This window comes from Diceros bicornis, chromosome 12 (assembly GCF_020826845.1).
Source record: "Diceros bicornis minor isolate mBicDic1 chromosome 12, mDicBic1.mat.cur, whole genome shotgun sequence".
Taxonomy (NCBI): Eukaryota; Metazoa; Chordata; class Mammalia; order Perissodactyla; family Rhinocerotidae; genus Diceros; species Diceros bicornis.
Window position 1 is genome coordinate 35278529 of NC_080751.1, and position 13410 is coordinate 35291938.

Consider the following 13410-nt stretch of genomic DNA (forward strand, 5'->3'; position numbering starts at 1 on the left):
GTTAAACCCCAAATGATTCTGGAGAGGCCAGTTCATCTTCTAGGTGCCCATTTCTATTTGATTGTATTTTTAAAAAATTTTTGCAAGTGTCTGTATATTAGGAAAATATCAATTCTTTAATAAATCTATGGGGCCACATATACTGTATGTTTTTAACTGAGACATATTATTACAGTATATATATATACTGATGAAAGTGAATAGATTGTCCTTATATGTTGAACATTATAAGTTTTGGTTATTACTTGAAATTTTATTATATTACAATGTATCATTTTGTTAAGTGATGACAGTGACTAATTTTTCTGCAGTACATACTGATCTCAAACTAATATCCTTAACATATTTGTTGTTTCTCTGAACAGTTGCAGAGTGACCGAATTGTCTCTGGTTTTCCTTTACTAAACAGCCCTCTCTTTCTGAGCTGTTAACCGCCTAACCTTTTCTTTCCCGCTTCTGAAATGCTTAAACGATCCAAGCTAGAGAAGCAAAAAGAAATTTTAGGAGTGCAGATTTAGTCTAGCTAAGGCAAACAAGTAAAACTGAAGGATTCTCAAGAGCCCTGAAGATCTTTCAGAGGCCTTATTGGCCTGGGCCAGGCCTGCATGCTTCACACCTGCCTTGGGAGATGGTCGCCCACCACAGTGTAGCTGTCGACCATGGATTTCCTATCAGTCTGTCTCTTTGGTTTTCCTTTTTTATTTTGTCTCTCAGATACTCACCAAGAGACCGGAGGCTCATTTGAGAGAAGCACAGAAGGAAGGGTGGGGCTCGAGGAGCCCGCTTTCTAGATTTGCCTTTGCTCAGGTTACAAACCAAACTGCAAATTAGTATCTCAAAGGAAATCATAGTTGTACGGCCGGGGTGCATGTGTGGCAGGACAGATTAAAAGCAAATCCATTCTACTCATTCTATGTGTCAGGATCTTTGCTTTGTTTCATTGCAGTAAACTGTGACCCTAAAGTCCATCAATATGACCGAAGGAAGTTTTGGATTGAGGAGGAGTCCTTGTATGCTGTAAAATTGAGTAGTAGGGCAATACCAACTGGTTCCTACGAATTTGCTGGGGTCCGGGTGGGCCAGGGTGGGGGAGGGATCGCTTATGGGCATAAGGCGGCAGTGGTCAGCTGATGAGCCTTGAATCCCTTTTAGACTTTTTAAATGTCTGTCAGATGTACTCAGGGAGACAAAGGGAACATTGCCATATGTCTGTTTCTGTCTAGTAGCAAGTTATGAACAATACTGGCAGGAAAAATATTACCTCTGTGGGAGGCCTATTTGTTAGTCTGCTTTTTTCTTGTAAAATTTTTTTGCCCTTTTTCTATGTTACTAACATGCTTAATAACTAACATGTCATTCATGGAATGTTTCATTCTACTAACCGTTACCTGAATCAAAAAATGTACTAACATGGTAGAGACCATCATATTTTTTAAGTAACGATCGTTATTCTGTTCACAGTTTTTAATTTCCTTTCTCCCCCCTTCTCCACAAAGCACTCAGGCATTGGACACGCTATGGTAAACAAACTACATTGTTCGGTAGATATCATTCTAATTGTTTCTTATTTTGGGTTTGCCGTGTGTTTTCTTTCTTTCTTTTAACTGTAGACATCATTAACAAAAGAGGAACTGCGGTTGGTACTCTTCTGCTTACTTTGACCTCCTTCTTTTCATCTGTTGTTGACCTTATTTTTTACCTGTTCCTGTCAACTTCTGTTTTCCAACTCACCTGTAGGGGCATCGTTAACGTTTCGAACGTTTTGCATCCAGCTGTGGTTAACACGGGATAAGACAAAATGGTGGCTGGCCCGAGTGACCGCAGGCTCAGCCAGTCTCTAACCATTCACGGTGCATGGCATGCACACTTGATTTGGGAATGCTGGAGATGCCACACCCACTCATCTTTACGTCATCACAAAGCAGTTGTTTCTTCCTTTGGTTCTCCCCGTTTTCTTTCCTTTCCTTTCGGAACTGTACTGTCCCTCCTGCATGTGCACATCGGCGTGTGCCGCTTCGCTGGTTGTGTTGCCTCTCCTCCCCTCTGGCATGGACGTAGGCACTTGCATGCTGAACAGCTGCTGCTCACTAGTGCAAATAGTGACGTTGCTGGAAATAGCTTGCGCCTTTTATGTTGACAAGGTGCACGTTGTGATTAGTTAATAACAGACAACTAAACTTTACTAATATGTACACCAGCAAAACTAACCTAGGAAGCATTTTACTAACACCATTTTTGTGTCTGCTAAATAACTTTTGAGTTGCAGTAGGGATGATGCTGACACTAGTTCAATAATCAGTTAACTCTCTAACTAGTTTAGATCTCTCAGGGCTAGTTGAATAGAATCCAAGAATAAACCTCAAACAGACATGAAAATGGGTTCCGCCATAGGTCTAAAAATAAAACCAAACGAACAGAAAAAAAAAAAAAAAGCAAAATGAAAAAAAAAAAAAAAACACAAAACAGGCATATCCCAGGATTACAGTATCTAGGTCTGAGTATAGCGTGTCCTTTCCCTGTGCTTTGTTATTTAGGTGACAATATCAGTGGATGGGATTCTTACCACAACGGGCTACACGCAAGAAGATTATACCATGCTGGGGTCTGATGACTTTTTCTATGTCGGAGGCAGTCCCAGCACAGCAGACCTTCCAGGGTCACCAGTCAGTAACAACTTTATGGGCTGTCTCAAAGAGGTAAATATCACTGTCACCAGAATCATTCCTAATTCATGATCTCATCATTTCAGACCTGGACTGAAAGCATCTTTGCTGAAGACCCGATGTCTCCAGAGTCAAATGGCACAACCTTAAATTCAATATTCTACTGTTGTTTATATAGAATTGGGGGGAGGGAGGCAGGTCATAGGACATTATGAAGGAATTAAGTTCCTCTTCTTTAGTAATCTGTAAGTAATTCACAATTATATTTGCATGGGTGTATTAGCTATAAAAGAAAATCAAACACAAAGAGATATTGGGTCTAGAGTTAAGCTAAATGCCTTGCTCATTTCTACCTAAATGTCTTAAGTGTTATGTATACAAGGTGACTTGTTTGAGCATTACAGGAAAAAAGAAGGAAAAAAATTAGGCTACGAGACAGACTATATAAAACAAAAAAACAAAAAATAATGAGTCTGTGATGAATTACTTTTGTTCCTATATTTTAAATATGTTCTGAAGGGAGTACAGCTGTTTCATTTGTGATCCGATGAGTTCACTTGATATTTACCTGAGCAAAACTATCAGGCTAAAAGATAATAACTTCATCACTCATTCTCAGCTGTCATTATCTGTTGTAACTTTGGATAGGATTGGAACTTGTTGGGGTATGGGGAGAGAAAGATCAAGAAGTCATTGAAGTTCAGTTTGTACTTCAATATTTTTTCATAAAACCTGCCTGTTTTCCTTCAGGCACAACCCAATTTCTTTTGACTGCTGGAACCAGAGTCTCCTCTTAAGTTGTACGGCTCCAGTTTAACGGTGTAGACCTCTAAAATGTGAAGTTTAATAGCTTTGAATTTATTAATGATTAGCCACAGGTTCTGTTGGTAAGCAATGATGTACTTTGGTTTATTCTAAAGAAAATATTTTAATTATATAAACTTGATTCAGGTAAGGCTCAGTAAAAAACAATTACTGCTTGAGTTATCCTCCCCCATCTTCCATTTATGTGAACGTATTAGTTGCTGCATTGCCCAATATGTGGATGTATATAGAACAGTCCTAAGGGGGATTCGAAAATGCTATAGCTTTAACAAACACAAGGAGATAACAGTTCTGAAAGGCTGAATCTAACCATACTGTGGTGGGAGGAATTGACCACCTCTCAGAAAATAATTTTTACTCTTTACAACTATGTAGTGTGACCCAGGACTGTGTTAAGCTCTGTGGGCATAATAAAATAATAATTATTATTATCGTTATTACAATAATGGTACTGACATTTTCTGAACTCTTATTGTGTTCCTGATGTTATCCTAAGAGCTTTACAGGGATCTCCACAATATAGATAGTAATTTTATTACCTGCATTTTTTAGACAAGGAAACTGAGGTTGGGTGCAGGTAAGTTTCTTAAGCAAGGTCTCACAGCTAATGAATATTAAAGCCTAGAGCTTGATCAAGGGAGTCTGATGTCAGTCTTTTGTGCTCTTAGCCACAAAAATATACAGGGTTTTAACAGAAATGTGTGTTAGGGTCCCTACCATAGAAGACTGTACAAACCCTCCAGTTTGTTACAAACTGAAACAGTTTATAGAAATGTATAATAGACTGTGAGGAATGAGGTATTAAATTGTGTGGCACAGCTACACCCATTTGAATTCAAAAAGGGTGAAATGAGTGAGATATCTAGTAGACAAGGAAGACACACAGAAGAGTCAGAATGTGACAGTCTTGAAGGATGACTATGATTTGGATTGGCAGAGGATAGAGAATGTATTTCAGGTTGGGGAGAAACATAGTAAAAAACATAATTAGATTTCACAATAAGATGACTAAAATTCCCTTCTGGTGATGGGAATTTGAGGGGGAGGGGGCATAACCACACCCCCAGCCACCCACCTCATTTGCTTACTTTTGCTACGAATAGACCAACCTACAATCAGCCCCTAGGCCTTGCTTTATCTACAGAAAGTTAGTGGTAGTATGGATTGGAAAAAGGAAAGGAATCCCAGGATCTCTAGCAGAAACCACCCTTTTTGGTGTCCCATAAAACATGAGGTTTTCTGCTGTGAACATCCAAGTTCAGCTGAGCCTCATTGTCCTCTGGCAGTTCTGCATGGGCAAGACAATTTTTTGTGTATATGAAGCTACAGTGGATTGCCTTAATCAGAAGTTACAGTTTCACAGTAATGTCTTTAATATTTAAATGTTAATGAGTAGTCCATACACTTTAGAACTCATCTCATTTTAATTGGCCTTTCAACCACAAAAACCACTACAGCAAAAACAAGTCAGGTCATCTTCCATGTGACATTTAATTGGCAGTTACTGAGTCCATACGATGGAGATTCACTCACCTATTGTCTCTATAGGTTTTGGATACAAATCACTCCTCTTTATTCATCGGGCACTTCCCACTTCTGTCTCTTCCACAGCCTGGGGTACATGTTTGGAGCATGTGCTGCCAATTTTTCTTGATGTGTAATCTCTTGCGCTTCATTTCCCCTTGATACACTAGAGGGTGGACGGATATGGGCAGAATCAGCCTATAAATCAAAACAGATCTCAATTGGAGGGCTTTGTGATGGTTCATAGTTTTCATCCACGTCTGAATTACTATCTATTTAGGATGCCCTACTCTTCCTACTTCTGAAATGAAATAGTGACAAAGTATCATACATTTTGAATTAAATCACCTTATTTTACATAGGTAAGCTTTGTAAAGTTATTGAAAAGAGGGGAACATACCTATGTTCGTTCCCACCACATCTCTCTTAACACTAAGCCCATGGAAGCTTTCCTTAACTCTCGCTTGGGCTTTCTGGCCTGCAGTATGTTGCATGTATAAAACATTAATTATGGTTTCTTTTATGACTCATAACATTTTTATTTTCAGTCTAGTATGTAATCCATCTTAAAATGACCAGTCCTGGGAGAGATACTAGTAACACCTTGTCTGAAGTCATAGAAGAAATTTTGGAGTGTTAGAATAGGAAGGATCCTGGAAATCATTCTCCAAGTCCAACCTCATTTCGGAAATGGGGAAACAGACCTAGAGAAGTTACTTGACCCACCCAAGAGCAATGAAGGGGTAACAGGATTGGAATACAGAATACTGTCAGATAAAATATAATATTTGAATGACTGGCTTTATTTCCTTGTAAACAGTGACACTTGAGGTAAAAAATAGAGATGGCCTGTTCTCTCACTAATTCACGTATTCATTCTTTAAAGATTAAAGTGAAAAAAGAAATTATTCAACATAATGAACCAACCCATACATAATCTAATGTTCACTAGAAGCAGTTAGGGCTTTCCCTGTATGGCTTTTGATAATGCCTATTTGAAATGAGACTTGGCTTGTATGTAGAACAACCAACTCTCATTACAAAAATTATTATTTTTTAGTGATTATCAACTTTCAAAATAAAGTAAAATTAGTTCAACGTAATTTGGCAAAACCTAACCTGAACTTCATATAGTACTTTGTTTAAAATGAGATGGAAGTTTGAATGGCCAGGAATTTATAATAGGAAGATCAAAGTAGTTTTTAAAAATATATTTATATTTTCATTATAAATAAATCAAAAGCCTTTGAGAAATGATTGAGCTCACTGAAAATGACTTTCAAAGATATAAATTTGAGAAAAGTTAAAGGAAAATTGTAAATAATAAATTACCATTATACACAGCCCACGTCTATGAAATTCCTAGGGGATAATAGGTCTTTAAAATGTGCTTTTTAAATCTGATTTTTACAAATGCAATACTAATCATGCCTTGGCAGAAACATTTTTTATATTCTTTGCATTTTTGCTGACATTGAGTAAAAGCTGAAATATATGTTGCTGAAGAATTATTGATCATTTTAAATTAAATTAAATTTTTTTTTAGCAAGCAGTCTTTGAGTGACTGCTACCACAGGAGAGGGAATTAGAGGGCCCTGCAAAAAGATAAATCATGGTGTCTAAGTGAGATGCTTGGGGTCTCTTTGAGGACACCTACAGCTGTGCCCATCCACCGTAGCCTACTTGGAAAGCATTTTTCTGTGTAAAAGTATCACAGTTGATTCCTAAGGTGGTCATTAGAGATTTTTTTTTTTAATCTTCAAAGATAGATGAAAATCTCACCAATATGTGTTTCTCTCCCAATATTTTGACCATGAGGTCTTCTGTAGTAAATGACTTAAGAAGGAAGGGTCATGCTCCTCCCTCATTAATCTTGCCTCAGAATCTCCTCCTACTATTATCCATTTCTTTGTCTCTTTGTGCCTCCAAAATGCTTTGAAATACCTATTTCCCTCCCGCAGAGTGAAGATTATTTAGCATAGTTTGTTAGTAGGAAAATGAAACTGAAGAGGGAGGAAAGGATTGTATTCGGTAAAACAACCTAGAATCCTTTATGAAGTTTGTTTTTAGCCATATGTACCTGCTGGAGGTTTTACAATCAGTTGTTTGAGTGGAAACGCCGCCTGTGTGAGGCAATTTACAATGCTGCCACTAAAAGTTGCTTGGGATGAGCCTAAAGAAGGAATCTAGGAAAAAAAATTAAGTGAAATGCTAGAGGGAATTAAATCCCTACTGCAAATTTCATCAACCTAATTAGATCAGCTCAGCCTGTAATTACACTGAGAAACTTTTAGCACTGGAAATTTGGAAGACGCTATGAGGTGGATGAGGTTCAGAAAATATCCTCTTATGTAAGCATTTTCCTCCACTGTGAAAAAATAGTTGATTTCTGCATGTAATCAGCATGGTCTCCTCTGCCATTTGCGGTGGCAGCACTGTAATTCCCACAGTGTACCAGTATCAGCACTGGAAAAGAGATGCAATATTTCCTTTGTGCAAATATTCCTTAATTCCTATCTTTCTTCTTTTAGACAACAGAGAACTTTAGAAAATTGTAGTCTTCTCAATTTATCCCTTTCTGTGGTAGAACCAGCTCATCAAATGTGGGTCCTCAGGTGTCCTGTTCTGTCTTATTTCCCTTATTGCTCAGAGAAGGGTAGAGTGCCTGTCATTTACACAGAAGAAAAAAAATCCATGGCAGAATTTGCATTTCAAGTTATTTTTCCAACTTTGAAATAAAAGGCTTTGTGACCTGTTGGAGGAATTTGGCCTAGCAGGAACTTTGGAGGGTAAGGGGATCTTCACTGATGTCTGTAAATCATGCAACTTGGGAGGAGGGAAGAATTCTTTAGTTGGGAGGATGACGTCCTCATATGTGCTCCAAAGTCATGATTAAAGTCATTTCTCCCCACATTTTCATTTCCTCCAGACTCTTCCTGGTTGGGGTACCTGATACCTATAGATACTTTCTACCTTCCCTCTCTTATTATGTTGTCATAGTCTCTATAATTGGTAGGTAGCATTTTACAATTCATTTATGTTGACCCTTCCACATGCCTCATTCACTCTTTTGGGAAGAGAATTGCTTTTTGCACTGCCATCTCACTTCTTCCTAGACATTTTCCATACAGATCCACGTATTTTCACTCACCATATTATTATATAGCTAAGGATAATACTACCTTAATTATGTTTGGTGAAATGTCCTCACTTGAACTAACCATTTTAAGATAGGTTTTGCTGATGCCCCTAAAATTAATAAACTGGAAGAAAATACAAAGGAATTCCCTGAACACAAGGACTCACACATTGGCTCTGGGCTGCCTTCCTAGAGGCAGAGTCTTGGCTTAGAGATTCATCGGAGAGCCTGGTTTAGCCCAGATGGAGAGGAGGCAAATTGGCCTACAGTGTTTTGGGCAGAAGTTCTGGTCTAGAAAGAAAATACATTTCCTCCACTTGCTTTAAAACACAGAAGATGGCAGTTTGCTTTTAAAACTTTAATGAGAAAACGGATGGGGTTTGTGGGAATGCCAAAGAATTTGACAAATTCTTATGTGCCATTATCCTGATTTATTATAAGCCCTGCCTAATTTCTTCCGGATCTTGGAAATACTGAAATATTTCAACTCCTCTGCTCTAATAAACTGTCAGCACTAAAATGTGAGCAGAGGTCAATTATCCTTACCTCCTTTCATTTGCAGGACAGCAGACTACAGCTTCCTTTAAGTCATAAATCCTCCTTTTGATTTAAGGGGGAAACCCCTGTGAGGTAATAATATTAATAATAATATTCCCATTATGCAAATGAAGACTCTGAGATCTCAGCGGAACACATGCCTGTGAGTGGTGGGGTTGGACTCTGACCTTGATTTTCTTTCCCTAAACTGAGTACTCCTGCTAGTGAGCACATAGCCTGAATCAGATCATCCAAATAAACCCCAATGGTATAAACTCTGTGGTATCTAATTGTGCCTTTGATTGTACTAGGCACCGTACAAAATGACATTAAAAGTGAGAGCTATTGCTGAAAGAGTAAGGGAGTTGGTATATTCCAGAGTAGTAGTAATAATATATAAGCGTTTTCTATTTTTCATATAATGTCTGCTACATCCAATGAGTTACCCAATAGGCTTTTGCCTAGGGGCATCAGTAATGCAGCAAAAATACTTTACTTTAAAAAAATAAATTAATGGAGCTGTGTGAAATTGATATTCAGTATTTCAAACATAGCAGCAAGGGAGTCATAGAAGAAAAAACAAATTTTTTGTGGACTTTTGGCATTTTATATTCAGTACTGCTTTTGTTATTAAATTACATAGAGGGCTGCACTTTATTTTTCCAGTGCTTTCTGTGTTCAAAGTAACACTCTAAGCATGATGCTAGTTATACACTAGTGCTATCCCTGTTTGACAAATGAGGACTTGGAGACAGGGGAGGTTGGATAACTGACCTAAGGGAAAACAGTTACCAGTAGCCGAGCCAAGATCTGAACCTGAATACTCTGACCACAGAATCCTTGCCTTTAGCTGATATTCTTTGTTGCTTTCTGTACTCATAGGGTAGTCTCACTTCTTTTTTCTGGGCCTCAATATTTTTACAAAGGAAAATTAGATGAAATAGACTTCATAGGAACCTTGAGGGGAATGAAAATACAAAAGTGGAGCCTAGCTTGCTAGAATGTTGGAGAAGGGGGTGCCTACCGGGAGGGGAAGGAGCAGGAAATATTTCTTCAATGCTCAGTTATACATGAGCTTCGAGTGGGATTTTTTTCTTCTCACAGTTCTAACTGGTACTGAGATGTTGCCTGCGTGAGCCTCTTCTCTACTCTAGCAGCCTGCACGCCCTTCCTCCTCTAAGGGCATAAATGAGATAATAATGCTTGTCATAAATTTCTGTGCTCTGTAGCCAACCATGTGAACAAGGATGCACCAAAAACACATTTGGACGTACTTTCTAGATTTCTGCAGTGTTGGCTTCATACATTGCTAAGATTAAGTTTGCTTCTGTGCACCGTAGCCTTGGGGGCAAGGGAAATGAACAATTGGGGCAGAGACCAGGCATTTTGCCATAGACACTCGTCTTTGAGATTGGGTTCAGGGAGTCCCATCTGCTCAGGTCCCCAAGGAAGTGGAATTCAGCTCTTTAGTCTACAAAGCATCTGGTGAGTCCTTGTCTGGAATTCAGCTTTTTGAACATAGCAACCTCCCTTCCAGGGGACCCACAAATTTTATTTCCCATCATTTTCACAGATGATGCCCCATAGCCTGGAACTATATCAGCAGTTGGCATGATGCATTGTAGTGCTTTCAAATATCAAGCTAGCATAACATGGTTTGGTAGGGGTTTCAATGACATTTTAACTGTGAGAACTTGATACATTTTATGGAATATGCCATTTTTTAGCTCAGCAGAAAGCAGTAACGAATAATGTGTAAGACTGAACATTTCCTCTTAATTTCAGCACCCATTAGAGTATCTTGTTTAAATTACTCCATTTGCTTACACATTAACACTTGCATGTGTGTGTTCAATGAGTCAACATTACTCCATACCTACTATGTGCCAGGCTCTGTACTAGACACTGAGGACACATAAATGAATAAAATGATACATTTAGGAATTTGGAGGGAGGGCCTGACAAAGAAACAGAAAATTACCATACAAGTTCCTTAAGTAAAGTATGAAAAATTGCTCTAGAAATACAGCAAAGCTGTGATTAATTCTGCCAGAGGATATCGGTAATGCTTTCAAAGAGAAGATGACAAGGAATCTGAATTATCCTCTCTGTCTCTCTTTGCTCAGCTCTATAATGGGCATGATATTTACGGGATTGAAGCACAATAAATTAGTTCTCTCAGAATTGGAAAAGAATACGAAAGATAAAATGACATGAAGGATTAGAAAACACATTGCAAAGAAAAAGAAAATAAAGAGCTCTATATAAATGCAAATTTGTACTTTACTAAGTTTGAGCCATATTTTAAAAATCTGAGTTCCATCCAAAGCAAAGTGAATATTTTGGATTTCATCTTAATTTCTATTATGAGATGATATACTCTTGTCTTTAGTTCTTTGCATCAAGTGCTGTGTTTGGAGAAAATTATTCCCATGCACAGTAATTGGTCCTTTTTCAGGAGAATCATCACTATTGAAACACATTTAAAACAAATTAATTACTTTAAAATGAAAATAATACTGTTATCATTCAGAAGCATGTGATTTTAAATAATAGGAAAATGAGATTTTTATCTTTGTTGAGTAAATATTCTGTGTACAGAGAAATTGGTGACTCTAAGTGTTCAGTTTAGTTCTCCTTATATTACATGACTGTGTACTATGTACCAGGTTCTGTGTGAAGTACCAGGGTATAAGATAATTATTTAGGTTGACACAGGTCATCAAATCAAGTTCATGATAAGTGACATTGTCTTTCAAATATATATATATTTTCTGAGCCTAAGTTTCTAAATATGAGTCAAACAGGGATGACAGTAACCAGTTATAGATTGGTATTACTTTAAATTAGTTAAGATGAATCAGACAGACGTGGGTTCAAATCCTGGCTCCCTAGACTTGGTAGTTGTGTGACCTGAGAAAAGATATTTAATGTTTTTGTGCTTCAATTTTCTTCCCTCTAAAGGATTAAGTAAAACTATGTAATTGAAGCCCTCAGCATAGTGCCTGGCATACTGTAATATTTCAGTAAACAATGAGTATTATCTACAATCATAGTGCAGATACAGCCTGCTTCCTGGACATGTGACCTGTATGTTCACACAGGGCCCTACACATAGAAGGACTTTGCTCTTGGTTTAATATCTTCCTGTTGCTATCTCGAAATTTTTAATAACTTTTGAACAAGGAGCCCCTCATTTTCATTTTGCACTGAATCCTACAAAGTATAAGGATTGTCCTGATGCAGACAAGTTTGTGAGGTTTTGCACACATTATCTCATTTAAAAAGTTCTTTCATTTAACTATCCTAACAGCTTAGTTCGGAAATTAAATTAACGTGGAGATCACAAATTATTTACAACATCATCAAGGTCACATGACTAATATGTACAAGTCAGAAGAAAACCTCTGCTTATTGACTCTAAGCCCTGTGTGCTTTCCTCTTTTGTTCTCCTAAATTACAATATCCACCTTCCAATGTATCAAAAATTTGTAAAGATGATTGAGAAACTCAGAAGTTTTGGAAAAATGTGGGTACCTTTTTAAGGAACTGAATTGGGAATAGTCACTTAGTTTTTTATAGTTTAAATAGAAATTTCTTCTTTACTTTTTAAGGATATCATCATCATCATTATCAGATTTCAATTAACATTACTTTCAAAAACAATTGCTATATTCCCTGCCTGTATTCCTCACCGGCGGACTAAGCAGAGTCTCATATGTGAGACTTAAGTGTTTGTTTGAAGGAATAAATTGACCTAACTTGTTAACATTTTCTTCTCCAAGATCCTGAGGCCAAAAGGTATGGTCACCAAAGATCAAAATCAATCCTTCATTAACATTACCTTTAGCTATAATTTAATAATTATTTGATTTAATATGTATTAATTAACACATTTGTATAAAGTATCTAGAATTTATATCAGAACACTTTCTAAACAAGGCATTCAATTCAAAGCTGTAATTTTTAGATAGTTTAAAAGGAAATAAAGTCCATCAACAACTTGTGGCCCACTTAGGGATTTACCACTTAAGGCGTGGCCTGTGAACTAGCAGCATCAACATCACCTGGGAGCTTATTAGAGGAAAAACTCATGCCCCTCCCCAGATCTACTAAGTCAGAATCCACGTTTTAATAAGATCCTCAGGTGATTTCATATGCAAATTAAAGTTTAAAAATCACTGAGCTAGAGCACCTCAACCACCATATTTTATTGACATCGTTGACTATAAGATGCACAGTTATGTTTTGAATCACTAAACACTGCCAATTAACCCAGGCTAGGATACACCCCAATTACAACTCAGATCCAGATTTTAGAGATATTAAAATATAAAACAATGTATAACTTAGTAGCTCGGTAATGACTCTGAGGCTTACGGCCAGAGCCTCAGCATCTCCCATTGCCAGGACTCCACAGAAACTCTCCTAGGCTCAGTTCTCTCCAAGCCCCTGGATGGGCTCGACCATCTTTCCTGAGATGAACATCTGGATCTTCTCATCTGATTACACTGAGGGGAGGTGAGCCACCAGGGCACAGGCAGGGCCAACCCCCCTAACAATCCAAATTTAGGGACAAATACAGTCTTGGGATGAGGTGTACTTGCTATTCAAGCACTAAGCTTTTGCTTCTGAAATAGTTGGAACCAAGCCCATGACCATTAAAGTAAAATGCCTGTGTGTTTTAATAACAATTTTAAACTAGGTCCCCTAACCTTTATT

General features: G+C 37.7%; 1 protein-coding gene across 11 annotated transcripts in view; it reads left to right on the forward strand.

Annotated features, from left to right (window-relative positions):
- NRXN1 (neurexin 1) overlaps positions 1-13410 on the forward strand; it is a 1082241-nt gene that overhangs the window by 428016 nt on the left and 640815 nt on the right. For all 11 annotated transcript variants that reach the window (XM_058551255.1, XM_058551254.1, XM_058551256.1 and 8 more), the window contains one exon: positions 2535-2696. In XM_058551255.1, the coding sequence (XP_058407238.1) occupies positions 2535-2696 (162 nt within the window). The remainder of the gene's footprint in view (positions 1-2534; positions 2697-13410) is intronic.